Here is a 26,842-nt window from a genome sequence, read left to right on the forward strand (position 1 = left end):
TGAGCATTAAAGAGAGTCTTTCTGCAGTCCTGATCCTTAAAAACTGCTGACTGCAGAAGATATGTGAGGGGTAAAGCAGTATAAACACATCTAGGTGAATAGTAGTGCTACATGCCTAACCAATGATACGTTTTAACCCTTCACGCTTTACAATGGAAAAGGTATTGTGGATTGTCTCTGGATGCTATAACTGCCATTCAGAGAAGTGGGGTTGGGGAGCATTCATTGCTCTGGAAATTTACAATTGGGTAACACCTAGAGAAGTCTTGGCATCACACCTCGGGCAGGATTAAAACTTTTTGTCCTTGGCCATGACCAGCAACTGAGGTATTTTTCAACTGCTTAACCTTTCTAGGGCTGTCTGCAGTCTTTATAATTTATAATTCAATATAATGCATATATGTTATAGTAAACTGAAAATGGGTGATACTGAAAAGTACCTGTACCTTAATATGCTAGTAAATCCTCAACCAAAGTTAAACCAGCTCCCCTCGGCAGGAGATGAAGTGCACAGATATGCAGGGAAGCATCACCAGATGCAAGCAAGGGTTGGTCTTCAATCTCTCCAGGTAAGTATCAAACTTGGCTCTTATTACAGGTATCTTGAGTCTTGATGACTACTGATGCTGATGCATTTGGGCAATTTCTATCCTAAGTGATGGCTTAGGGCTGGAGGTCCCCAAAATTGGTAAGAATCAGTAGTTCTGTAAAAAGTCTGCTGTCAAGATACCTGTAATAAAAGCCCATTTTTATACATATCTGGAGATGCTAGAGTGCTTCTCTTGCCTGTAAATATACTTAATGTCAAAGTTACGGGTGCTGGAATGACCATGACTAGTCAGGGGGCCTCAAAGTCTATGATCCCGTTATTTAGCCAAAGCATCCAGTCTACAAACTTAACTTTAAAGGTACATGTAATCTGCCCAGTCAAAGGTTACTATACTGCGTGACTTTGTTCCACGTTATTCTTATTATGTAGGCTGTACACAGTAGATCTAAGTTGCCCATTTCAGCAGGATCTGTACGTGATGTAATATGGACAGGGCCCTCCTGACAGCAGATATCAGGGAAAATTAAGATTTTGTTGGATTTCAAGATTCCCAATCCTTTGTACCTGCTAAGGATAAGCCATGGAGGTGTCTGGTGGGGGATTTTTCACCCCTCTTCATTTAAGTAAACCTGCATGCTTATTTATGGGAATGCGGGGGGGGGGGGGGGGAGATAGCTGAGACTGAACTAATGTCTTTTGACAACTTTACTTTCTTACTACTGACCATCAGCAAGAGCACTAAAACCCCCTTATCACACGTGTTCACATGGGCTCATGGACTGTAGCTTTGATTCTACCATATGTGTTATTGTTTTATGTGTGGAAACCGCTGGAAGAACCCAAACGGAAGGAAAAAATCAGGTTGGTTGGGAGGCGCACACCGCTTCCCCGACTACAGGGGATGCCTCATTGTGGCCGGCCAGCCGGCCACAATGAGGCATGGCCTGTAGTCGGGGAAGCGGTGTGCACCTCCCAACCAACCTGATTTTTTCCTTCCTTTTGGGTTCCTCCAGTGGTTTCCAAGCATCTCTGAGCCATCCCTCTGCAGATGCATCCAGGTCTGAGGCAGCCACCCGATTAACCAACTAGCTCATGCTATAAATGGTGTTGCGCTCTAAGCCCAACATCGCCAGGTACTTGAGCATTCATTGTGGTTACGTGTACCTGTGTTGCTTATGTTAACCGAACAAGGCAGCACCATTCTTTGTACACTTTTCTCTCTCCACATTATTCTGTATTGTTTTATGGGTGGAACTTCTTAGACAGTTTTTTTTTTACTATTATACATCTTATTTATGGTGCTTATGTGTGCTATTAAATGTGGCATATGTTTTCTTATGGCTAACACAAACAGTTTTTGGTGGAATTGTCAAGAAGATTCAAACATTCACAAACCTCTTTGACGTACAAGACTCCATTGCAGTGGATGAACTCAGTTATGACATGTCCCTCCTCCAGAATGTTTTGTAAGAGCATCTGGTCCAGATGTCCATACATTGCATCATGTATGTATGTAGAAATTGCAATGACTGGTTTCCGCTTAGAGAACATGGAGTTCTGCTTGGGGGGGGAAATACCATATGGATGTGTATGTTTGTGTCCATGCACCTGTCCATACAGATGCGCAGCTTATAGCACATCCATAGGCCCTGTATGAACATTTGAGTAAATGTAACCAGACATCCAGACTGTACAGAACTGAACTCACTACAAGGAACTAATCCACACTACAAGAACATTTGTATATCTATTCAAAATCCTTAAAGGGGAAATCCACTCAAAACACCTATTCTAACATTCCACCTTCCCATATGTCAAAAGATAAATTCAGTAAAGTCTATGGGGGAGATTTATCAAGACCTGTGCTAAGGAAACGTTGCTGAGTTGCCCATAGCAACCAATCAGATTGCTTCTTTCTTTTTTGAAAGGGCCTCTGAAAAACAAAAGAAGTGATCTGATTGGTTGCTATGGGCAACTCAGTAACTTTTCCTCAGCACCCCGCTTGATAAATCTCCCCCTATGAGCCTGGAATACTGCCGGTTACCCAATCTGTCAACTGTCCACGCTCCTTCGGCACAATTTTTGTACTTTGTACTGAATTTAACATACATGACTGGTGGATGAAATGTCATTGATCTCATTTTTGGATGGGTTTCCCCTTTAAGAAGAAGTGAGTAACAAAAATGGATGTGCCCTTATTTGTCATTTGTAAGCAGCTTGTTTACATCTCATTGCCATGCATTCACATTCCACAATATGGAGCTATATCGGCAAGTCCCCCGTAACAACAGAAGTTTATTGGAGGAAAAAAAATAGCGCATTTACATTTTTTTCTCTCTCTGCTAAACTCCAGTAAACTACCGGATCCAGGACGGACCCCATTCAAGTAAAAGAGATCCGCCAGGACCTAGTGGTGCCAGTTGTGCTCCAACCTGTTTTGGAGCCCTTCAGCAAAAAGAGAGCCAAATGGGATGGAGCAGAACGGCAATAAACCCTAAGTTTAAAGTTGAAATAAAAAAGAAATATGGATAAAAAATGACATTTTTTTTGTTTGTTTTTTAAATCGAATGTGTTCTATTAAAGTCTATAGTAAAGCAGCTGCTATTGCATACAATGAAACATTGCATTAATAGAAAAAATATCAGTAATTTCAACATACTAAATTTGTGCATTGACATATGCCTGTCCATAGACTTTAATAGAACACATTATGAGATTTAAGACACTGCTGCATTTTATGTCTGTTGCACTCTCATTATTTTCTCATTGTGGCAAGCCTTGTGTTATATTGCCTCACAATGTGCTTACCATTCTCCAACAATGGAAAACGTGCGTGGCTTTGATGACTTGACCTTGGTAATGATGGCATGTAACAGCACGGTCCATCTGGAGCAGGTCACAGCATACAAGTGAATACAGAATGTTCCAATGCATCAAGTGAACAGCCAAGTGTTTTGCTTAATTGTCTAATCAAATAAAGCTACTGTTTTCCAGGAGCAAAGCGCTGTGCGGAAGGTACACTGCACACAAGCTGACAAATTAGTGGCACAACTTGATAAGGAAAAGTTGTCTCTTGAGAAGAACTTAGAAAAAGCAATCAAGAAGAAAGGGTAAGACCTAAGATCAGTGTAAAAGCAGCCCTAACCACACCAAAAAATTCAAGATAATGTAAATAGAGTATCTTAAAAAGCTAATGTTAACAGTAGTAACATAACTTGAATAATTCAAAATCTAATCTAAAAAAAATAAAATATATATTTTTAATTTAATTGATTAATAAAATACACAATTTGATCATTGTGTAAACTAAACAAAGAAAATAACTACAAAATCTATTGAGAAAAATAAATAAAAATTTCAAATGCGCCACAATTTAACTTTATTTTTGTTATTTTGTTTTGTCGAAGTAAATTTAAAATTGTATTTATTTATTTATTTACTTTTTTATTTAAATGGATTGCAATCACAGATACAAATTGTACAAAAAAAATGACCTATCCATATTGATAACTGTTGTCATGATGACACATCTAGAAATAAGTGACAGTTCTTCCATCATGTAATATATAGCAGATGCCCAGTGTCAACAATGAAGTTGAGCAGCTTGCAATTTTTACGGCTTGCTTGTCAATTGAAGGACACCCGTTTCCCACTGCAACTATTCCACAGCATGTGCAAGCAGGGTGTACATACACTCTTTTAGGAATGCAGTACAAGTGGACCTTCCGTCAGTCTGGTGCCTCCACTTTCTTAGGACCTTATCACATACAGTCCCTGTAGTCATCCTTAAGAGACCAAAGTAGGTCTCCCAATACTTTACACAGTAATAAGTAAAGTTGATAACCTCAGAGGCCTCACAACTCTCTACTATGGTTTGTAGTGTGTGAATAGCAGTATTACATGAGGATAGCAGCAGCTCATGTCGAAATTAGATGTAGTTCCTTAGTCACCATGGTTACTGCCTCTTCAGTTGAATATGCTTTGATATGTAATGAGGTACTCAGGAGCAATACATGCAGCGCAGAGAATAAACACTTCAAGCACTCTATGCTTTACATGGTTAACTTTTGGATGGGGAGATCTTTGTTGTCTTTGGGTGGATTACTCCCTTAAAGGGTACCTCTCATCAAATAAACTTTTGATATATTTTAGATTAATGAATGTTGAATAACTTTCCAATAGTATGTTAATGAAAAATATGCTTCTTTCTATTGTATTTTTCCAGATCAGTCCTGTCAGCAAGCATTTCTGACTCATGCTGGAGTCCTAAACACTCAGAGCTGCCAGCCTGCTTCTTCAAAGTGGAAAATTAAATAGAAAGAAGCATATCTTTTAATAACATGCAATTGTAAAGTTATTCTGCATACATTAATCTATAATATATCAAAAGTTTTTTTGATGAGAGGTACCCTTTAAAGATTATACACTGCTCACTCAAAAAAATAAAGGCAACACTAAGCTAACACATCCTATATCTGAATGATTGAATTCATCGTATGAAATACTTTCATCTTTACATAGTTGAATGTGCTGACAACAAAATCACACAAAAATGATCAATGCAAATCAAATTTATCAACCCATGGAGGTCTGGATATAGAGTCACACTCAAAATCAAAGTGGTAAACCACACTACAGGCTGATCCAACTTTGATGTAATGTCCTTAAAACAAGTAAAAATGAGGCTCAGTAGTGTGTGAGGCCTCCACGTGCCCGTATGACCTCCCTACAATGCCTGGGCATGCTCCTGATGTGGAGGATGGTCTCCTGAGGGATGTCCTCCCAGACCTGGACTAATGCCTCCGCCAACTCCTGGACAGTCTGTGGTGCAACGTGGCATTGGTGGATGGAACGAGACATGATGTCCCAGATGTGCCCAATCAGATTCAGGTCTGGGGAACGGGCGGGCCAGTCCATAGCATTAATGCCTTCCTCTTGCAGGAACTGCTGGCACACTTCAGTCACATGAGGTCTAGCATTGCCTTGAATTAGGAGGAACCCAGGGCCAACCGCACCAGCATATGGTCTCAAAGGGGGTCTGAGGATCTCATCTCAGTACCTAATGGCAGTCAGGCTACCTCTAGCAAGCACATGGGAGGCTGTGCGGCCCCCCAAAGAAATGCCATCCCACACCATTACTGATCCACCGCCAAACCGGTCATGCTGGAGGATGTTGCAGGCAGCAGAATGTTCTCCATGGCATCTCCAGACTCTGTCACATGTGCTCAGTGTGAATCTGCTTTCATCTGTGAAGAGCACAGTGCGCCAGTGGGGAATTTGCCAATCTTGGTGTTCTCTGGCAAATGCCAAACATTCTGCACAGTGTTGGGCTGTAAGCACAACCCCCACCTGTGGACATTGGGCCCTCATACCAACCTCATGGAGTCTGTTTTGTACCGTTTGAGTGGACACATGAACATTTGTGGCCTGCTGGAGGTCATTTTGCAGGGCTCTGGCAGTGCTCCTCCTGCTCCTCCTTACACAAAGGCGGAGGTAGCAGTCCTGCTGCTGGGTTGTTGCCCTCCTACGGCCTCCTCCACGTCTCCTGATGGACTGACCTTCTTGTCACAGCTCGCATTGATGTGCCATCCTGGATGAGCTGCACTACCTGAGCCACTTGTGTGGGTTGTAGACTCCGTCTCATGCTACCACTAAAGTGAAAGCACTGCCAGCATCCAAAAGTGTCCAAAACATCAGCCAGGAAGCATAGGAACTGAGAAGTGGTCTGTGGTCACCACCTGCAGAACCACTCCTTTATTTGGGGGTGTCTTGCTAATTGCCTATAAATTCCACCTGTTTTCTGTTCCATTTGCACAACAGCATGTGAAATTGACTGTCAATCAGTGTTGCTTCCTGAGTAGACAGTGTGATTTCACAGTGTATTTTTTCAGTGTATATAGTGCAGACTTTTTAAATCCATCAAAAAAATAGTATTCAGCAAAGCAGGAATGTAAAATGTAAAAAGTCCTTCTCTATTGTATCAAAGGTAAAAGCATATCCAACACGGAGTGCCGAGACAGCCTAGTCTGACACGTTTCGGATCCATAATCATAGCACCAAAAGATAGTCATGGACTGTGCAGTTTGACAGGACAATCAATATATGGTCAATACAAACAAAAACGCTAAATATCAGCCATTTTCTTGTCTTTGACAAAAACCTAGGTTTTACTGTAGACAAAATGATACTAGGTAGAAATAATAGAGATGATAACAAAAAAAATCAATACATGTAAAAGTAGAATTGCCCTACATTTTCCATCAGATTAAAGGTTTATATCTTATCTACGCTACTAGTGTCCTTCTGTAACCCCACTAATAGTGAGCCCCATTGTGCAAGGAGCGGCAAAATTTAATCGGCTGGCTACAATACCCTGCACAGCTTGATGGACAGGTTTCTCTAAGCAGGGAAAATTTGGGAGATGCCTTAAATCAATGCAGTGGCCCCTTTATTCTCAAGGTCTATGGGGACCTCTCCCAGAAGTTGAACCCCCACTTATCAGTAAAAGCCATATTATAGCACGTGCTTGAGAAATAGAAAATGTCGCACTCACCGATTCTGAGACATATCTTCTTTATTCACAGCACGGTGCAGAACATAGACATAGAGCGAGGGTGTATAACACAGAGGTGATCGCGATTTTATGCCTGCCGGCACTTTGTCTGGTGTCGAGGCCAGACAAAGTGGCAACCAAAGGATAGGGGATAAGATGTCTGATCGCGGGGGTCCCACCGCTGGGGACCCACGCATTTTGTCATTCAGCACCCATCTTTGCGAGCTCTCAGATGCATTGGATGCTCTGAGTGTGCAGCGTGACAACCACGGGGCCGGAGTATCGTGTTGTCATGACTCCGCCCCTGTGTGACCTCACTCCCCGCCCCCTCAATGCAAGTCTTGAATGGCAGATTGCGTGCTGAATGACAGATTGCAGGGGTCCCCAGAGGCGGGACCCCTGTGATCAGACATCTTATCCCCTATCCTTTGGATATTAGGGCTGGATTATCCTCTTTAAAGAGGTTGTCCAGGGCATAAAACGTATCCCCTATCCATAGTATGGGTACGACTGCTGGGATTTCCAGAACAGGGCTTGTCTCCAACCTCGGAGCGCTCCTGCACAAACTTCCAAGATGCACTGGTCTCGGGTGAGGGCCCACTCTGCCAATCACTGGCTGAGGCGGAACTTCACTGTGATTGGCAGAGCTGGCCTTCATTCCCGAGACCAGTCTGTCTTAGAAGGTGGGGGCCAGAGTGCTTAGAGGTGGGAGATGTATCCCACTCTGGAGATCGTGCTGGGTCCCAGAGGTCAGACACCCACAATCAGACACATATACCCTATCCTGTGAATATGAGATATATTTTTCCCCCTGATAACCCCTTTAATGGAAACTAGTACGGGACAAAGTACAAGAAGTGCACATAGCCATCAATGAGATAGCAAAGTTTTATTTTTCAGAAGATCATAGGAACATGAAAGCAGCACTAGAGAACTTTTGAGGACAGCTACTTGATTTTTCCCCCACTTCATTAGTACCCCTTCATTGTATATAAATGACTCCAGCATTGAGGTTATGTTCGCACACACACAGAACTGTGGGCCATTTTTGAGCACTGAGTTTCAATCAGAAAAAAACTGGTAATTCCCATGTAGTTAACTTATACAGCCATAAAGTTTTATTGTACCGTGTACCCTTTTTAAGAAGGCCACCTGAAATTGCATTGAAAAATGGTCTTACAGCAACTTGCCACAATCCATAATGTATGATGGACTAAATGGCCATCACACAAAATCTGGTCTGGATCAAGGGTCTGGATTTTGAAGAGGGTTCACTGTATTTGAAATAAAGAGAAGTTAGCATGCAAAAATATTTTTTGTTGTTGTATTATGCATATGCATAACAGTAAGGCATAGATAAGAGCATAAAGGGACAATATGACAAGATATAAACCAACTTTGGTCCAAAAAAGGAATAAGATATAAGGATGCAGCATCCTAACTCCTAATCCTAGCGGCATTATTTTACGTGATATTCTTGTGTAAAATATCAAGGATATGAACAACTTGCTACATTTCGCATCCGTGTTGAAAACATATGGAGTAGGATTGGAGTCCATCTTTTCTACTGACATATTCTCTTTTCTTAAAAACAAAAATTGCCCTTTTGATTTAATCGTGAAATACACCACATCTAACAAGATATTAAATTAAATTAAATCAAAGAATATATAATATTTAGTTGACATGCAAAAATGTTCTATATGAGACATATAAATCCAAATAAACCATGTACCATTAGTTCTATTTGATATAAGAAGGTCTAAATAAAACATTTCTAACTGGTTTATGTGGTATAAAAAAAAGTCTTGAGATAAAATATCTAACTATGGAAAATATTTTACTGTTTAGAGGAAATAACTGTGTTGAGATGAAGAAAGAAACAGAAAATAAAATTCAGGTTTTAACTTCAGATCATAAATCCAAGGTAAGAGAATGTCAACGATCATTTACGTAGCTTCTCATTCGGACTCTCCGCACGCTAATCACCCGTTATTAACATAAATTGACCACAACTAACTGCACTTGTTGCACAAAAAATTTTCAAAATCGAACTTCATCGCACAACCAGGTGGAAGGGTTAACTCGGTGCATCCATAACTTTATTCAAGAAGATTCTTTTTCTGTTTCTTCTTTTTTTTTTCTTTTTTCTTTCTTAGATTTTTTCCACTTATATCACTGTATAACGGAACTACAAAGCAGTTTTCAGTATTGAAAAATAATTCATTAGAAAAAAAAATTGGAAATTAAGTTATCTTTTTTTGTTTTTATTTTTTTTTAAAGAAATTTAAAAAAAATTTGGTTATAAATATTATACTAGGAAACAAAAAAACATACGTGTTCAGGATACATAGTTTATACTGAAAACTGCAGTGTTTGGCTTCTGTCATCAATTTCTAGTGCTTGACTTCTACGACATTCATTAAAAGCTTTAAATAATTTGGTGGTTTGTGTTGTTTTGTTCTTCTCTACGTGTTGGTGTCCGGTTCTGTTACTCTGTATAACCGTCGATTAAAACTGTGGTCTGTTTGTTTCTGCACGTATATTTTTGTCTGTGGAGAATTTATTATTAGGTAACAATATTTCATTTATTTAACACATTTTTTTTAGGAAAAGAAGTAGAGTCAGCTCCCTCTGGGTGGAGTGCGTGGCCACACTCAATGAAGCCGGAAAGAGACGTCAGAAGCCGGCACTCCTAAAATCTTCATATCTTTATTGCAGGTAAATTAAAACAGGATACAAAGTGTAGACATGAAATCCAAGTAGTCAAAGAACAATATGGTTGACCTGAGGTTTTGTTAAAGGGTCGACGTACCAGAAACGTGTCAACAATGTTGTTCTCTGACTACTAGGATTTTTTTGTCTACACATTGTATCCTGTCTTAATATGCCTGCAATAAAGATATGAAGATTTTAGAAGTGCCGGCTTCTGCCATCTTTTTCTAAAAAATATTAGTTAGGCTGTTTCTTTCTCTGATCAATTTGAATTTTTTTTTTTTATTTTTTTTTACTTTAGGAACTGAGGACAAATTATTAAAGTCTATGGGCAACTTGACATTGACTTTTTTTAATTTGTTTCGTCAATGCAAAATAAAGCAACTTTTTAGTCTTTGTTAAAAGTGTTCTACCATTTAGCTGCTCTTTAGAGAAAGATCAGTCCATCAAAGTTTATGCTCTGTAATTAGAAATAACAGTAAGGCAGAGGTTATAGACAAGCTGAGATAGCAGATCAGAGAGAGACAAACCTTGGAGGACAGCTAACACAGGCTGGAGAAGGGGAGAAGAACAGATACAAGACAGTCTTTAGGGGACAATCATATATGCTTTGCACTAGTATGGAGAGAAAACGGAGCTAATACAGAAACTGTAGAGGCTGTATATGCAAAAGTAAGCAACATTTTAAAGAAAGACCTATGGAGAAAATGTTTGTTTGTTTTTTCAGTTTTTTTTCAGTTTTTTTTTTTTGCACTATAATATAAGAACAAACAAAAGAATAAAAAAAATGCTTTTCAAGGCCTTTTAAAAAATGAATGAAATATATGATATTGCTCTTATACTTCCCTTTGTATGGAAAAAAAATTCTTTATAAAATGAATTATTAATATTTAAACCAGATCTGTGATCATACTATGCTGCCCTGTTTAAGGGGTTTACAATGATAAAACGTATTTTCAACTGATAATAAACATATATTGGTAAATAAAGTTATTTCTGCTCCTGAAGCATACTTTCTATGCTCTGTTTTTCTGTGACAAAATTACTGTTCCTACTGTACTCTCTAGCTGGGATTTCAGCCAACTTTGTCTCCCTCCCACGAGTAAGTGTACTGTGGGAGGGGATACAATTGGCTGAAATCCCAGAGAGAGTGTACAGCAGGAATAGTAAGCTCAATTCAGGATGCACGCCAGACAGGGTGTCGGACAGGTGAAAATACAGTACACAATGTGTATCAGGAAAAGTAGGAAAGCAGGTACGACCACATAAAGGTATTCAGATTATTTTATTTACCAATAAATGTCTCTTTTTTTTTAGACATTTGGAAAGCCCAGTTTAGGGCAGCATATTATGGGACATTGCCTTATTAGCCCAAACAACAGAAAAATATTGTGCCATTTGACTAATAGCGCCTAGCTATGAATACAGTGATAGTTATGCATCCCACTATATTAGTTAAGAATGTGCTCCCCCACCTCTCCCCATCCATTAACCACTGATGGCTACTGTGTATTTTAACATTTACACATGGCAGCTATTAAAGCAAACTTTTTTTTAAATCAACTGGTACCAGAACGTTATCCAGATTTGTAAATTTCTTCTATTTAAAAGTCTTAATCCTTCCAGTAATTACCAGCTGCTGTATGCTCCACAGGAAGTTATATTTCTTTCTGAAGTTCTTTTCAGTCTGACCACAGTGCTCTCTGCTGACACCTCTGTCTCTATTAGGAACTGTCAGAAATGTGGAAGTTTGTGTGTGTCAGTCTTTATAACGGACACAAAATGTATGCTGTTTCCCACTTTTGGGACTAAATTGGTTCTCATTCAAAACAGCTGGATAAGCATTTAAGTTTTTACCCATTTTTTTATAGTAGAAGCTGGAGTGAAATGATCCATTCGCCACAATAGTAAAAAAAAAGCCTTTACCTACATGCAAGGCTTTTAGGGTGAAAATGGTTTGGCTTCAGATATAGCTAAAACTACATATGCAATAGCCAGACTTTATACACATAAAACTATATTAGAATATCTGAGTTGGGCCTATAAGATATAATTTTTTTTAGCCTTTTTCTTTTCTCATATACACATAATGAATAAAAAATACATCCAACAGGAGAGAAAACATTAAAGGGGTATTCCAGGATTTTTTTTTATTTGACTATGCTACAGGGGCTGTAAAGTTGGTGTAGTTTATAATATAGTGGCTGTACCTGTGTGTGATGGTTTTCTCACAATTCTTCTGTGATTTTCACCCCACTATTTATTTTTACCAGCATACAAAATGACTGTTGTCTCAGATTTTTCCCAGCTTGCAATGCGGCCGAGACCTGACTCACTGTCTGCTTCAATGGGTGGAGGGATCAATCTGCAAATAATGCAACAGCTGTAGGCACCCTGATTGAAAACCACAGGTCTTTTGTTTCAATGGGTGGGGTGGCTGATGTGTGGGAGGGAGGAAAATGGAATTATGGGATTTGTAGTCAAAAACATAAAAGTCAAATAGGAAATACAAGTTCACAAAAAGCTAGCCACAGTATTATGGTAATCTCACAACATAGCCATTTAGCCCCAAGACAAGTGCAGATCCTTCCTAAGCATGTCCATTACTGTCTGCCAGGTACGTGCTAAAATCACCTTATGGTGGATAACCCCTTTAAAGCTGATAATGTGACCAGATCATCGTCCTTAGTAGATTTTATAAGCCGATTATTATAGTGAAACTGTCTCATAAAATAGCATTGTGCAGTAGGGCTTCACAAGCATATTGTAGCCATACCTATAATGCAGGCTGCTGTAGATTCACAAAAAAACACATTTTTAGTCACTCGGGAGTCAGACAAACAGTCGTGGAGGCGGGGCCTGGGGTCTGCTATGCTCTGGGGCCACACCGCCTCACTCAACTTACATTGCGCTATTGATTGACAGATGGCACGTGCACAAGAATAATACACAGGGCCGCTGTGGGAAGGCAAGCCCTTTGTGTCAATTAATATGTAGACAGAGAGAGATGGGTCAGCCCCGGAATGGTGCAAAGCGGACCCCGGGCACCACCTTTCTGACTGTTCAGCTGACTCCTGGAGGGATTGCAAATACATTTTGGGGAATATACAGCAGCCAGCTTTATCAGCCCAGGTATGGCTAGAATAGGCTTATGAAGCCCTAGTGAACTGTGTGTGCAACTTCACAAGCCTATTGTAGGTAAAATGTGCACTTTGAAGAGGACCAGTGGCTGGTAGAAGCAGCCTGCCTGGTGCTGGTGCTGCAGACTATTATTTATGTAAATTATTATATAACAAAATTGTCTTATAGTAGCTATGTTGTTGGATTTCCATATATATATATATATATATATATATTTGATAATGTTTTAAATGGGGGACGACACATATATTTTTTAGATTCCATGGGAGGACTACATTTGTCTTACCTCTGCCTAGTGCACCAAAATACCTTGCCCCAGCCCTGGTCCCCATCACTAAGTTCTTAACAAGGAGAGTGGAGGTTCACACCCTACTGACAGGTGAGCAGTGGTGACCGTCCTGTGGACGCCATAGCCATCTGTGATGGTCATACGGCTCACTGGTTTGATCCTTATCAGCATATATGTGTCAAAACACAGGAGACCAATAGCTAGTGAATAAAAAGGGATTAAGAATTAAATAAAAGTGTCCAGATCGGTTTAGCAGTGAAGGCTTTTTTTTTTTTTTTCTAATAAGAAGCCACAGTTCCTATTTAAATTCCAACTGTTATTTATTTTACATGATTCTCAATAAGTGGTCTTCAATGAATTGCTTTCCACTTGCAGCAAACCCTGATCTTCCAGGCTTTCAGGGCATTTCTGAAAGTTATGGCTGTGCACCCCTGTAGAGCCCACTGATGAAGACCGCTGATCTTAACAGTACATTTATACTTACTTTTATTGATGTCCTTGGACAAGTAAACAACTTCCATTAAAAATCAGATGCAGGTAGTGAAGCATATAGCAAGATATTGCTTGTATATTAATACAAAATAGTTCATTTTAATTAAAGGGTACCTCTCATCAAATAGCATGTTAATGAAAAATATGCTTCTTTCTATTGTATTTTTCCTGATCAGTCCTGTCAGCAAGCATTTCTGACTAATGCTGGAGTCCTAAACACTCAGAGCTGCCAGCCTGCTTTGTTCACAGCCAAACAGGCTGTGAACAAAGCAGGCTGGCAGCTCTGAGTGTTCTCCTTTGTGAACAAAGCAGACTGGCAGCTCGTAGTGTTTAGGACTCCAGCATGAGTCTGAAATGCTTGCTGCCAGGACTGGTAGGGAGACCCCTAGTGGTCATTTCTTCAAAGTGGAAAATTAAATAGAAAGAAGCATATTTTTTTAATAACATGCAGTTGTAAAGTTATTCTGCATACATTAATCTATAATATATCAAAAGTTTTTTTGATGAGAGGTACCTTTTAACATTCAAGGTGAACATTTTTCTTAAAAAAAATAATTGTAAAATAATTAGATGTTAATCAATACATTTTATAAAGGTTATCAAAAATAATCATAATACTTTTTAAAATAAACTATAGTTTTTATTTTATGTTTATTTATTTTCACTATTCAAATTGATTTACTTTATCTCTACTTTTAAAACAATAGCTAAGAACTAAATCCATAAAAGAAATGAAACGGCAGGTGGCATTTTAAAACAAAACCTCATAATTATACACTTCTCAAGATTATGATTTTTTTTTTAACTGTTGCAACTCTGGTGAGTTTGTGATGTATACATTGTATTTAATATGACCAGTGATATAAAAATGTGACTTGATACTGAAAGCAAATATGAGCGGGCATTATTTTTAGTAGGCAGCACTGTGTACATATTTAGAGCACATGTATTTACCCAAGGGACAGTTTTCCAGAACTATTTAGGTTGTCAAAGATAAGAGGAAAGCTTTGATTTACCTTTCAGGCAACGCATGGACCCATTGTAGAAGGCTCAGGTTGCATGCTGACATTTCAGTCTTTTTTCCTTGCATAACACTCTCTAAGCCTGCTCCTACTTCTTGTATTCCATCCTGGTTTCTCTTCTGCTAGAAAGATTTCCCCTGACAACAGACAGTAAGCACAAACTTTTTGAAAAGTGAGATATCTAGAGGTCAAGATTTTTAGATCTTTTTGCTCAGGTAAGAAGTAATTTTTTTGTAAATGAAGCAATTTACAAATATGTTAGGAACTACATCAATGGAAGTGAAGTTGTTTCAAACAGTGATCATTTAGAATGTATTTTTAGAGCAATGGGTGCTCTGTCTATGTATAGAAAAGGCGAGGTAGGAGAAAGACAGGAAGAGTGGCAGAGGAACACACAAAGGGCTGCGGACTCTAGTAAGTGTTTTAATTTTAGTTCTGTATTTACAGATACACTGCTGTTTACTGGGGTATAATATCCTCCATGCAACCACACCTGTGTAAAAGAAATGAGAAGCAGGATTGTCTCTTCTATGTATGCTGTGTAAGGTCAACATCATAACAGCTAGTCTTCTGCCCCTACTTCCCTTCCCTTTTCCATAGACCTCTGTGGGCAGCTGTAACTGAAATCAGAGATTATATATATAAACAGTTTCTTTTTTTATATACACCATGGCAGCTCCTTCCTTTTTGATCTAAAAGGAATGAATCAAAATAATTGGACCAACGTGGGACAAGGATATCATTTTCCCTTATTATTTTATGGTGTATTCATTATTGCCATTATCTTAATGTGGTGAATACACTATCATCAGGGGACATCCCTCTATGTCCCCTGATGAACCATTTGATGTTTTGTGGGCGAAAACACTGGGACAGCAGTACTTTTGGGGGATTTTTTTTCAAATCCTACAAATGTAGCTATGGCATACAGTTGATTTCCTATTTTTGGGAGTTGTATTCAGCTAACTGTATCCACCTAAGTCCTAAATTGTAATTTATACAAAATAAAAATAACATTTTGTGGGACTTGTAGTTCTGTTATTTTGGTTTCATTCATTTGGGGAAGGAAAGTAAGATTATACTTTTTTATGTTAAGTTTGTATTATTATTATTGTTTATCATTAAGGTAATTTCTTGCCGATAAGGGGACTACAAACTGACTACAGCTCCAATATCCATATTTTTTTCAATTTGTGGTTGGTATCTTGGATTTTGTTGTGAAAATAAGAGGGGATTGTTTATTAACTTATATCCGTAGGGATCTACAATCATAAATTGATCAATAATCAAAGACATTGATTTTAACAAAGTTTAAGTCTATTCCTGTAGTTGCCCTAATCTATGAGGCTCTTGGTAGTCTCTTCTATTTTGAATTTCAACCCTTTGTGATCCTTGGCCTTCCTAAACTTGTTACTAAATTAACCTTTAGACCATTGGCATTTTTTTTCAAAATCTCCAAATACAAAATGTTTCTAAGAGCGTAGTATGGGCATTCATATTACTATGGTAAAAACGTTAAAAAGAAAATTGCAATAAACAGAATGCATCTTAATGAAAATCACATAAAAATTTCACAAATAATACATTGTCACCATTGTCTAATTTTCTATCCAATTTAATAAGCCTTTTCTTCTACTTAATGTTTTTTTTCTTGTATCATTTACTGTATATTTAACAAGGAGAGTTGTTCTCTATTATACACGTGTAATTGTAAAAAAATATATAGTACTGTCTGATTGACTTTGTGTATTAATACTAGTGAAGGTGAAATTAGTATCAAAATAAAGTACATGTAATACATTCCAAATTTACTGTGTGGCACCTATAATGCAATACTTGTTGTTTACTCATGTACACTAAATACTATAGTTGTTTTCTACTGGAAGTAGTTTTAAATAGTATCCTTGGAAGCTTGACTTAGCCAATTTATGAAAATTGTGTCAAAATTGGGCACAAGACATAAATTGGCACAGCCTGACACATTCCTCTGTCTTACGACTGGCCTAAATATAAACCAGTATGTTACCCCCTGAAATGGTACTCATCTATGTAAGTTTGTTGCATTTTATGACTACAGGGTGGGCCATTTATATGGATACACCTTAATAAAATGGGAATGGTTGGTGATATTAACTTCTTGTTTGTGGCACATTAGTATATGTGAGGGGGGAAGCTTTTCAAGATGGGTGGTGACCATGGCGGCCATTTTGAAGTCGGCCATTTTGAATCCAACTTTTGTTTTTTCAATAGGAAGAGGGTCATGTGACACATCAAACTTATTGAGAATTTCACAAGAAAAACAATGATGTGCTTGGTTTTAATGTAACTTTGTTATTTCATGACTTATTACAAGTTTACTTATAAAATGTGTTTAATGTGCTGCCCATTGTGTTGGATTGTCAATGCAACCCTCTTCTACCACTCTTCACACACTGATAGCAACACCGCAGGAGAAATGCTAGCACAGGCTTCCAGTATACGTAGTTTCAGGTGCTGCAGAATGGGCAAAACAAAGATTGGAACAGGACCCTCATTTTACGCAGAAGATTTTGTTCAGTGATGAGGCAAACTTTTATGTGAATGGTGAAGTTAACAAACAAAACCACCGCTATTGGTCTGACTCTAACCCACATTGGATAGATCCCTCTAAGACTATTGGAACACAAAAATTGATGGTATGGTGTGGTATATGGGGTACAAAGATAGTGGGGCCATTCTTCATCAATAGAAACCTCAAGGCCACTGGATATGTGATATTGCTACGTGATGACGTGTTTCCCTTTTTATTCACTGAAGCTGGCACGTTCCCTGAGTTTTTCCAGCAAGATGGTGCACCACCACATTATGGGTGTCAGGTCCGAGCATTCCTAGATGAACAGTTTCCTGGAAAGTGGATTGGTCATCGTGGGCCAGTTGAATGGCCCCCAAGGTCTCCCGATCTGACCATCTTAGACTTTTATCTTTGGGGTCATCTGAAGGCAATTGTCTATGCTGTGAAGATACGAGATGTGCAGCACCTTAAACTACAGATACTGGAAGCCTGTACTAGCATTTCTCCTGCGGTGTTGCTATCAGTGTGTGAAGAGTGGGAGAAGAGGGTTGCATTGACAATCCAACACAATGAGCAGCACATTGAACACATTTTATTAGTGGTCAGAAACTTGTAAATAACTCATGAAAGAATAAAGTTACGTTAAAACCAAGCACATTATTGTTTTTCTTGTGAAATTCCCAATAAGTTTGATGTGTCACATGACCCTCTTCCTATTGAAAAAACAAAAGTTGGATTCAAAATGGCCGACTTCAATAGGTCCGCCATTGTCAGCACCCATCTTGAAAAGTTTTCCCCCCTCACATATACTAATGTGCCACAAACAGGAAGTTAATATCACCAACCATTCCCATTTTATTAAGGCGTATCCATATAAATGGCCCACCCTGTACTCTTAGCTATGCTTCTTTTTTTAGACTTCTCAATACTTTTGAGGTAGGTGTAACATCAACCTACACCATGTACTCGATGTTTCGAAATGCCTGCATGACTAAAGTGGCCATATGGTCTTCTGAGGACTATCAATAATGTTTTGCTCAACAATAGAGGGGCATTGTGTATGTTTGTGTAATTTCTCCTTTAGTCAAGTAATGATGTTCAGTAACGATAGGGCAGACATTGCCCTATAATATCTTTTTAAAGTTTTGGCTATAGCTAAATCCCAGATTTCTCTTTTTAGAAGAGTCTGTGCATCTGGTTGCTCAATTATTGGCTGCTAGTGTACGCCAGGTTGTTCACACGAAGTACAGAGCAGACAGAGTGTAGGAGTGGTGAGTGGGGCCGAGCTGGCGTATTCATTAGATGAGATTTTAGATGTGTCGATAATGGAAAGTGTTGCACTTTGTTGTATTTCTTATGGAGGAAATTACACATTAGTCAATGTTCCATATGCTGCTACTGTTTTCAAAGTGAATAATTAACATTTAACCTGTCGCTGCAATAAAAAATTGTAATTAGTCTCCATTGTACAATGTCTGCAGGACAACAAGAACTTTTCGGTAATGAAAACCAGGCTGCAGACCCTTACTGAGTATAAAGGGAGGGCATAGGTTCTGGTACATGAAGTTCCTCTCAGTGTTGTATGATTGATAAAATATGTGTTACAAGCAGTCTGAGCTTCCTGGTCTAAACATGTACGGGATTCCAGATTCTCATGAATGCCATGCCATAGTCTTGTATGGTGGTGTTGACCTTGCAGGGCAGTGGTAAGGGGTTAGAGTTCCTTGCAGTCCTGTGGTAACAATTTAGGTGAAAACATAATATTGGGAAACTCTTACATTTGTATTAAAGTTTCATCAAATGTGTGCATTACCATAATTACTACATAGTTACATAGTTTATAAGGTTAAAAAAGTTTAACCTATTGTGTCCATACTGTGTTGATCCAGAGAAAGGCAGAAAACCCTTATCAGGCTAATGTCAATTGCCCTATACCAGAAAGAGAAATTCCAGAATAAATACCAGGAACAACATTCTATTCCTATAAACCAACTCTCCATAACCTGTGATGTTAGCACTTTCCAGAAACAAGTCCAGGCCCCCTTTGAACTCTTTTATTGTGTTCACCATGACCGCTTCCTCCGGAAGAGAGTTCCAGTCTCACTGCTCTCACAGTAAAGAAGTGTAAAAACTTTCTTTCCCCTAGACATAGAGGATGTCCCCTTGTCCTGGGTATAAATAGGTCATGGGAGAGATCACTGTGCTGCTCCCTGATATATTTATACTTAGCTATTAGGTCACCAACCTTAACCCCTTGAGGACACATGACGTACTGGAACGTCATGTATCCGCTCCCGATCTATAACGGCCGGGACCCGTGGCTAATAGCGCGCGGCATTGATCGCGGTGCCGCACGCTATTAACCATTTAGACGCGGCGTTCCAAGTTGAACGCGGCGTTCCAAGTGAAAGTGAAAGTATGCTGGTTAGCTCAGTGGGCTGTTCGGGATAGCCGCGGCGAAATCGCAGCATCCCGAACAGCTTACAGGACAGCCGGAGGGTCCCTACCTGCCTCCTCGCTGTCCGATTGCCGAATGACTGCTCAGTGCCTGAAATCCAGGCATGAGCAGTCAAGCAGCAGAATCATCAATCACTGGTTTCTTATGAGAAACCATTAATCAATGTAAAAGATCAGTGTGTGCATTGTTATAGGTCCCTATGGGAGCTATAACACTGCAAAAAAAAGTGCAAAAAAAAAGTGAATAAAGATCATTTAACCCCTCCCCTATTAAAAGTTTGAATCACCCCCCTTTTCCCATAAAAAAAACACAGTGTAAATAAAAATAAACATATATGGTATCGCCGCGTGCAGAAAGGTCTGAATTATAAAAATATATTGTTAATTAAACCGCACGGTCAATGGCGTACGCGCAAAAAAATTCCAAAGTCCAAAATAGTGCATTTTTGGCCACTTTTTATATCAATAAGTCCTATCAATGCAAAAATGGTACTGTTAAAACTTCAGATCACGGCGCGAAAAATGAGCCCTCATACCGCCCCATACGCGGAAAAAAAAAAAAGTTATAGGGGTCAGAAAGTACAATTTAAAACGTATTAAGGCTAGGTTCAGACTACGGAATCTCCAGGCAGAAAATTTCCGCCCACAGATTCCGAGTGCGGCCAGCTGAATCAGTCGGCGCTAGGACCGCGCGGACACTGCAGTCTCCAATAGACTGCAATGTGTTCCGCGCGGATTTCCGCCTGAAGAAAGAGCACCGCCTTTCTTCAGGCGGAAATTTCTAAGTGGATTTTCCACTTCACAAATTCCGAAGTGTGAATTTGTGAACTGAAACCCATTCACTACACTATACATTTTAGCAAGCGGAATTTCTGACGGAAATTTTACGACTGAATTTCTGTCGGAAATTCCGTAGTCTGAACATGGCCTTACTCCCATAGAGATCAATGTTATTATTTTTTTCGGTCAGAATCATTTTCACATGGAGTTGGCACGGAAATGGTGCGGAATTCGTGTGGAATTGGTGCAGAATTTCCGCATGAAAAAAAAGAGGATAATATGTATATATTATACTCTTCTCCTCCTCCGCTTGAAATTTTCATTTCCGCGTGTGGAATTCCGCGCCAATTCTGCACCAATTCCGCGTGAAATCTCTGTGAGTTCTTGTGGAAAAGTAACAATATTTTGAGGCAGAAAATTTCTGCTTGATTTCCGCCCCAATTCCTCAGTGTGAACATACCCTTAAATAGGAAAGGGTGTCAGTTATTAAGTAACTCCACCCACTGGACTCCTAAGCCCAGAATGGCCAGGAATTGAAATACATAAATTGTTATTTATTCTGAATCAAAAACAAAGGTTCTATTTTAAGAGTTGTTCCATCATTCCCCAAAACTTTAAGCTGAAAGGAGTCATATACAGATTACTCCCCTACTGTATACAGGAAACAGATAAATGCACATCTACCAGTGTAAGCGAGCTGTGAACATCTGCTGTGTTTGAGAATGCAAGCCATTCAGATTGCTGTTTTATGTAGGTAAAGTCAAGTGTCATATTGCAGATATTGCCTAAATTGTTAATGGTTTTTGGTACACAAATATACCCTACATAAATGGTTTTGGTACAGAAATAAACACTAAATGGTGGTGGTCTCAGAATCTGGCTTTGTAAATATAAGGATAATTTGATGACCAGAAGCACCTCCCTGTAATGACTAAAAAAAATGGAAAATATATAGGGAGTCTAAAGGTTGTAAAACATCTTCCTAGTTACAATGTGATAACCTAAATGAGTTTTCCATTTATTTTTTATTGATAGCCTAACCTCTGTGTAGGCCATCAATATCTGATCGTTTGGGGTCTGACACCTCCACCAATCAGCTGTTTTTCAGAGCCACAGCACCCACATACACAATAAATAGAATCGGAAGCAAACAGCTCCGTACATTGTGTAGTGGACGTCTTGGGTTACTGCAGCTCAGCTCCGATTCACTATAACGGAAACTCTGCTCCAGGGTTTTAGTACAGCCACTACACAATGTATGAACTGTAGCTGTCCTGCAGACAGCTTTCTACATTGTATAGTAGCCAATTGGACTGTATTATTTTTCAGGGACCATCCTATACTTTAAGTAGCCGATGCTCATGTATTTCAGTACATAGTGATCCACCATTATTGTAAAGTCTAACTACAAAAATAACAGATGCTGACTGCTTCACATTACAGCAATATATAGTTGGTCAAAAAATCCTTCTACAACTACTTTTCAGTCAAGCTGTCGATGTTTAACCAGGTAGTACATTTCTGTTTCACTAGGTGAAAGAAATTGTGGCTCAACATACGAAAGAGTGGTCAGACTTGCTTAATACACAAGCTGCAGAAGTACAAGATCTCCAAGATTTACATTTACGGCAACAATGCGATCTCCTCAAAAAGCTGCTGATCACCGTCCAAGAACAACAGACACAACAGCTGAAGCTCTCCCATGATCGGTACGCCATGAAAATGTCATAGCATCATGCAGTGCTGGATCAGTAGGGGTTAACTAAGTTTTGAGATTTGCCTATTCCTTCCTGCCTTTCATCTTCTCTATGTGTCTTTTTTTTCTTTTTGAACAGTACTATAATTTGTTGTACAGTAATTGTGTCCACCACTGCTTATACTGAATAAACTTTTTGTTCTTGTCTTTGCTCGTATATTTACAGAGAGAGCAAGGAGATGAGGGCCAACCAAGCAAAAATTTCCATGGAAAACAGTAAAGCCATAAGCCAAGATAAATCTATCAAAAATAAAGCTGAACGTGAAAGGTATGTTCTTTATTAAATAAATAAAAAAAACATTAGTAAGAATAATTGTAAAATAAAAATGTTATTGCGTTATTTGAATTTTATTTTTTGTATAAAATTTGGGTATTTCTTTAATGATCAAGTTCATCCATAACTATTAAAACAATGGGAAAATCGGTTACAGTAAAAAATAAAATAAAATTTAGAAGACTTCAGCATAATGCTGCGTTGGGTATGGGGGCATTTTGGAGCTACATATAAAAGCGAGTGTCTTGTTGGGGGGGCAGGAGTTCCATGGGTGCCGGGAAGGAGATATGAGCCATGTTGGGCCAAGAATGAGAGGGTAAACTGTGATGGGATTAAGAATATGAGGGGATATTGGGGACAAAGAATAAGAGAGGAAGATATGAAAATGAGACAGGAGTGATGTCTGGGAACAGGAATGAGAAAGGAGCCATGCTGGAGACCATAAGGAATTTGTGAGGAGCCATGCTGGGGACTATACATGAGATAGGGATACTAGAAAATAGTAAGAAGTGAGGGAGCCATGCTGGGGACCAGGAATGAGATGGGGAGTCAGGCTAGGGACCAGGAATGTTATAAGGATTCAGACTGTGGACCAGAAATGAGATGGGAAGCCATACTGGGGACCACAAATGAGATGGGGAGTCAGACTGGATACCAGGAATGGGAAAGGGAGCCATGCTGGGGACCAGGATTGAAATGGGGAGCCATGTTGGTGATCATGAATGGGAGAGCTTACCATGCTGAGGACTAGCAATGCTTGCCGTTTACATTAGACACTCTGTATTTTTTATTTAAGAGGACTGCCCCCCCCCCATTAAAGACCACTTATTTGGTAAAAAAAAAAAAAAAATGAGTAGTTGAAGAGTTTTCACCGTAATCTCTTCATCTAACAATATCTTGTAAAGATGCTCATGTAGGATCACTCGAAAATGCAGATGGGATGGAAATGCGGATGGGACTCTACTGCAACAGAATTTCCAAGCAGAATTTTTCTACCAGATTCCGCTCGGTAATTAGCACATTCTCGAGCTATCTGCGGAGTGTCCACCCGGAAGTCTTTTGAGGGGAACATTCCGTCATGTGAACATAGCCTTAGAGGGTGATGGATTCTTTACAAATTATGTTAAACATCCCCTGTATGACTCACCCGTAGGGCACATAAGACCCTTATTTAGTGTGGTTAGACTCTTTCCCTACCATTTTCAGATAACACAACCATGACAGATACTGCAAACACTATTCAGTATTAGAGCAGTCATTACAAATGTATATAAGCAATGAGCGATTGTGTCAGTTATGTTAATATTCATGCACCCCGCTGCACGCTGTTCGTTTTGCCTCCATTTACATTCTTTTGATGTTTTTTGTAGGCGAGTGAGGGAACTGAACAGCAGCAACACAAAGAAATTCCTTGAAGAAAGGAAAAGGGTAAGTAGGAATGAGTCACTATCTTGTCATCCTGTGTATCAGAAAATTACGGCTTGCTGCTTGTTTTTCACGTGATCCATCTATCAGCCCATGCCGCCTCCTCACTTGCCCTTTTCTAACCAGTTGGATTGACAAGTTCATGAGTGTTTGCGTTGTTCTGATATAAAAATATAACTTTTAGCCAACAACCCTGCACATCATTGCGGTAGACAATACATTTGTGCACTGGGCTCCTCCTGGAAATCGGTTGAGAAAATAAATGTAAACAAGTCAAAGAAACAAGATAAACAATTCGATATTTGAGTTCTCACTTTTAAGATGTTACCGTATTTTTCACCGTATAACACGCACTTTTTCTTCCCCAAAACTGGGGGGGAAAAGTTGGTGCGTCTTATACGGCGAATACCTGCGGCCATCAACGGCCTGAACCCGCGGCTCATACAGGACATCACCGATCGCGGTGATGCCCTGTATTAACCCTTTAGACGTGGCGATCAAAGCTGACCTCCGCGTCTGAAGCGAAAATAGCACTAACCCGGCTGCACAGTCGGGCTGTTCGGGACCGCCGCGGTGAACTCGCGGCGTCCCGAACAGCTTACAGGACACCGGGTGGGACCTTACCTGCCTCCTCGGTGTCTGCTCCGTGTCGGGATCCCCTGCATGGCCGGCGCTCTCCGCTGACATCATCACGTCGTCACGCACGCCGTCCCGTCATCCAATAGGAGCGGGGTGCGTAGCAACGTGATGACGGCGACGGAGAGCGTGGATCCCGTGGAAGAAGACGTCCGGAGCGTCGGGGACACCACGGGGATACAGTGACAGCGATGGAGAGACATCCAGGGCAGCGGTGACGGTCCTGAGCGGCGGGGACACATGAGTATTACCTCCTATACCAGTGGTCTTCAATCTGCGGACCTCCAGATGTTGCAAAACTACAACTCCCAGCATGCCCGGACAGCCGTTGGCTGTCCGGGCATGCTGGGAGTTGTAGTTTTGCAACATCTGGAGGTCCGCAGGTTGAAGATCACAGTTGTGTTCAGAATCTTTTTTTTTCTAGAATTTGGACCTTTAAAATAGGGTGCGTCTTATATGCCGGTGCGTCCTATAGGGCGAAAAATACGGTAATTAAACCTCCAGAATAAAAACGATGTCACCTTACCATATGTAGAACACATACTGCATTTCGATCAAATGTTCCCCTTGAAAGACAGTGCCTTATCAAGCAGACATCCCTGAGCCAAAGAAGTTTTAGGGTAGACTGTATAATACGAACAGCTTCAAGACCGGAACAGTCTTTCCTGTTCACGACCAGACAGAAATGATCATATTATCATTTAATTTTTGTTTTCTTCTTGTCTATGTTGCAGGATTTTGTTTTTTTTATACCCAGAAATAAATTATCCTATACATAATACACAATTAAAAAAATAGAACGGAATCCAGCTCAAATGCAGATCAAATATGCGCAGCTTTATTTCAACATCACGCCCAAAGCAACAGGTACAAGTCGGAAATGACGCGTTTAGGCCAAGTGCTGACCTTAGTCATACTATGTATGACTAAGGCCAGCACCTGGCCGAAACGCGTCATTTCCGACTTGTACCTGTTGCGTTGGGCGTGATGTTGAAATAAAGCTGCGCATATTTGATCTGCATTTGAGCTGGATTCCGTTCTATTTTTTCATTGTGCTTAAGTGCAAGTCCGCACTTTTCCGTGCTCAATATCCGGACCAGGGGTGAGCTGGCTTTGCCTTAAAGTTTCTTCCATAATACACAATTGCAACAACAAAAAAGAGCATATATTCAAAAAACATTTAATTTAAAAACCCATAAAATGATAGAGATAAATAAATTAATGTCAACTAATACCTATCACAAGAGTGACGTGTTTCCAGATTATAACCTATACAGCAATACAAGTACTGCAACCATTGGGATCAATACAAATGCAGCCATCGTAAAAGAGATGAATAATCAAATAATATTACCAAGTAGTAAGGAGTAATTTCAGGAGCCTCCACACCCAATGTTTTACTCACTAAGGTTTCATCCAGGTTTTTTTTTTTTTGTCTTTTTTTTGGGCCAATTATTATTATTTTTTCTCTCTACTTGTTCTTCTGGGAAAAGTGGGAAAACCAGGTACAGTAAAAAAATGTAGAAGACTAACCCTTTGACATCATGCTGCACTGAGCATGGACCAGGAATTGGATGGGGAGCCATGTTGGGGATCATGAATAGGAGAGCGTACCATGCTGAGGGCTAGCAATTTGACAAACATTTTTTGTGTGTTTTATCTATTTGTACATTGCACATGATTGCCGTTTACATTTGAGTAGTTGGCTCAAAAAGTGTTCACTGTTTTATTTTAATATAAAAATATCTTGTAAAATGGTCTTATATATTTATTGGCCATATATGCTTTATTTCTATCCTGAGAATCAAGTTAGGCAGTCAATTTACTCATAAAAGCTGGTTGGGAAGATAACAGAATACTACCATGGCTTCCATTTACATATGTGCAGGTCCAGTACAAGTACTATAGGCATTGTGATCAATGCATATGAAGCCAAACATGGTAAAATAGATGGATAATCAAAAAATATTACTAAGTAGTAAGGGGCAATATCAGGAGCCTCCACATCCCACATCCGACGTTTCGCGCACTAAGGCTTCATCACTAAGGTTTTTTTTTTTATTATTATTTTTTTACCCTACCTGTTCTACTGGAAAAAGTTATTTTTCCAAACTGTTGGATGCAATAGTCCCTAATTTACCATTGAATAATCATAAAGTTGTAGGGTAGGGAGTTCTTTGTTCATTTTTCTCTATCGATCC

The 26,842-nt window shown here is 39.5% G+C and overlaps 2 protein-coding genes across 10 annotated transcripts in view; one reads left to right on the top strand and one right to left on the bottom strand.

Annotated features, from left to right (window-relative positions):
- PLCB4 (phospholipase C beta 4) overlaps positions 1-26,842 on the top strand; it is a 326,117-nt gene that overhangs the window by 290,076 nt on the left and 9,199 nt on the right. For 3 of the 4 annotated variants that reach the window (XM_056567843.1, XM_056567845.1, XM_056567844.1), the window contains exons 33-37: positions 3,545-3,660; positions 8,955-9,030; positions 22,084-22,259; positions 22,473-22,574; positions 23,951-24,008. In XM_056567843.1, the coding sequence (XP_056423818.1) occupies positions 3,545-3,660; positions 8,955-9,030; positions 22,084-22,259; positions 22,473-22,574; positions 23,951-24,008 (528 nt within the window). The remainder of the gene's footprint in view (positions 1-3,544; positions 3,661-8,954; positions 9,031-22,083; positions 22,260-22,472; positions 22,575-23,950; positions 24,009-26,842) is intronic. The other variant, XM_056567846.1, reaches the window with a different exon arrangement.
- The window catches only part of LOC130362803 (uncharacterized), a 205,392-nt gene that overhangs the window by 30,010 nt on the left and 148,540 nt on the right, over positions 1-26,842 (bottom strand). Inside the window, exon 4 of one of the 6 annotated variants that reach the window (XR_008891571.1) lies at positions 14,757-14,899. The exons of the other annotated variants lie outside the window; for them this stretch is intronic. The gene's annotated coding sequence lies outside the window, so the exon portion shown is untranslated. The remainder of the gene's footprint in view (positions 1-14,756; positions 14,900-26,842) is intronic. 6 annotated transcript variants of the gene reach the window in all.

This window comes from Hyla sarda, chromosome 3 (assembly GCF_029499605.1).
Source record: "Hyla sarda isolate aHylSar1 chromosome 3, aHylSar1.hap1, whole genome shotgun sequence".
In the NCBI taxonomy this organism is placed as follows: domain Eukaryota; kingdom Metazoa; phylum Chordata; class Amphibia; order Anura; family Hylidae; genus Hyla; species Hyla sarda.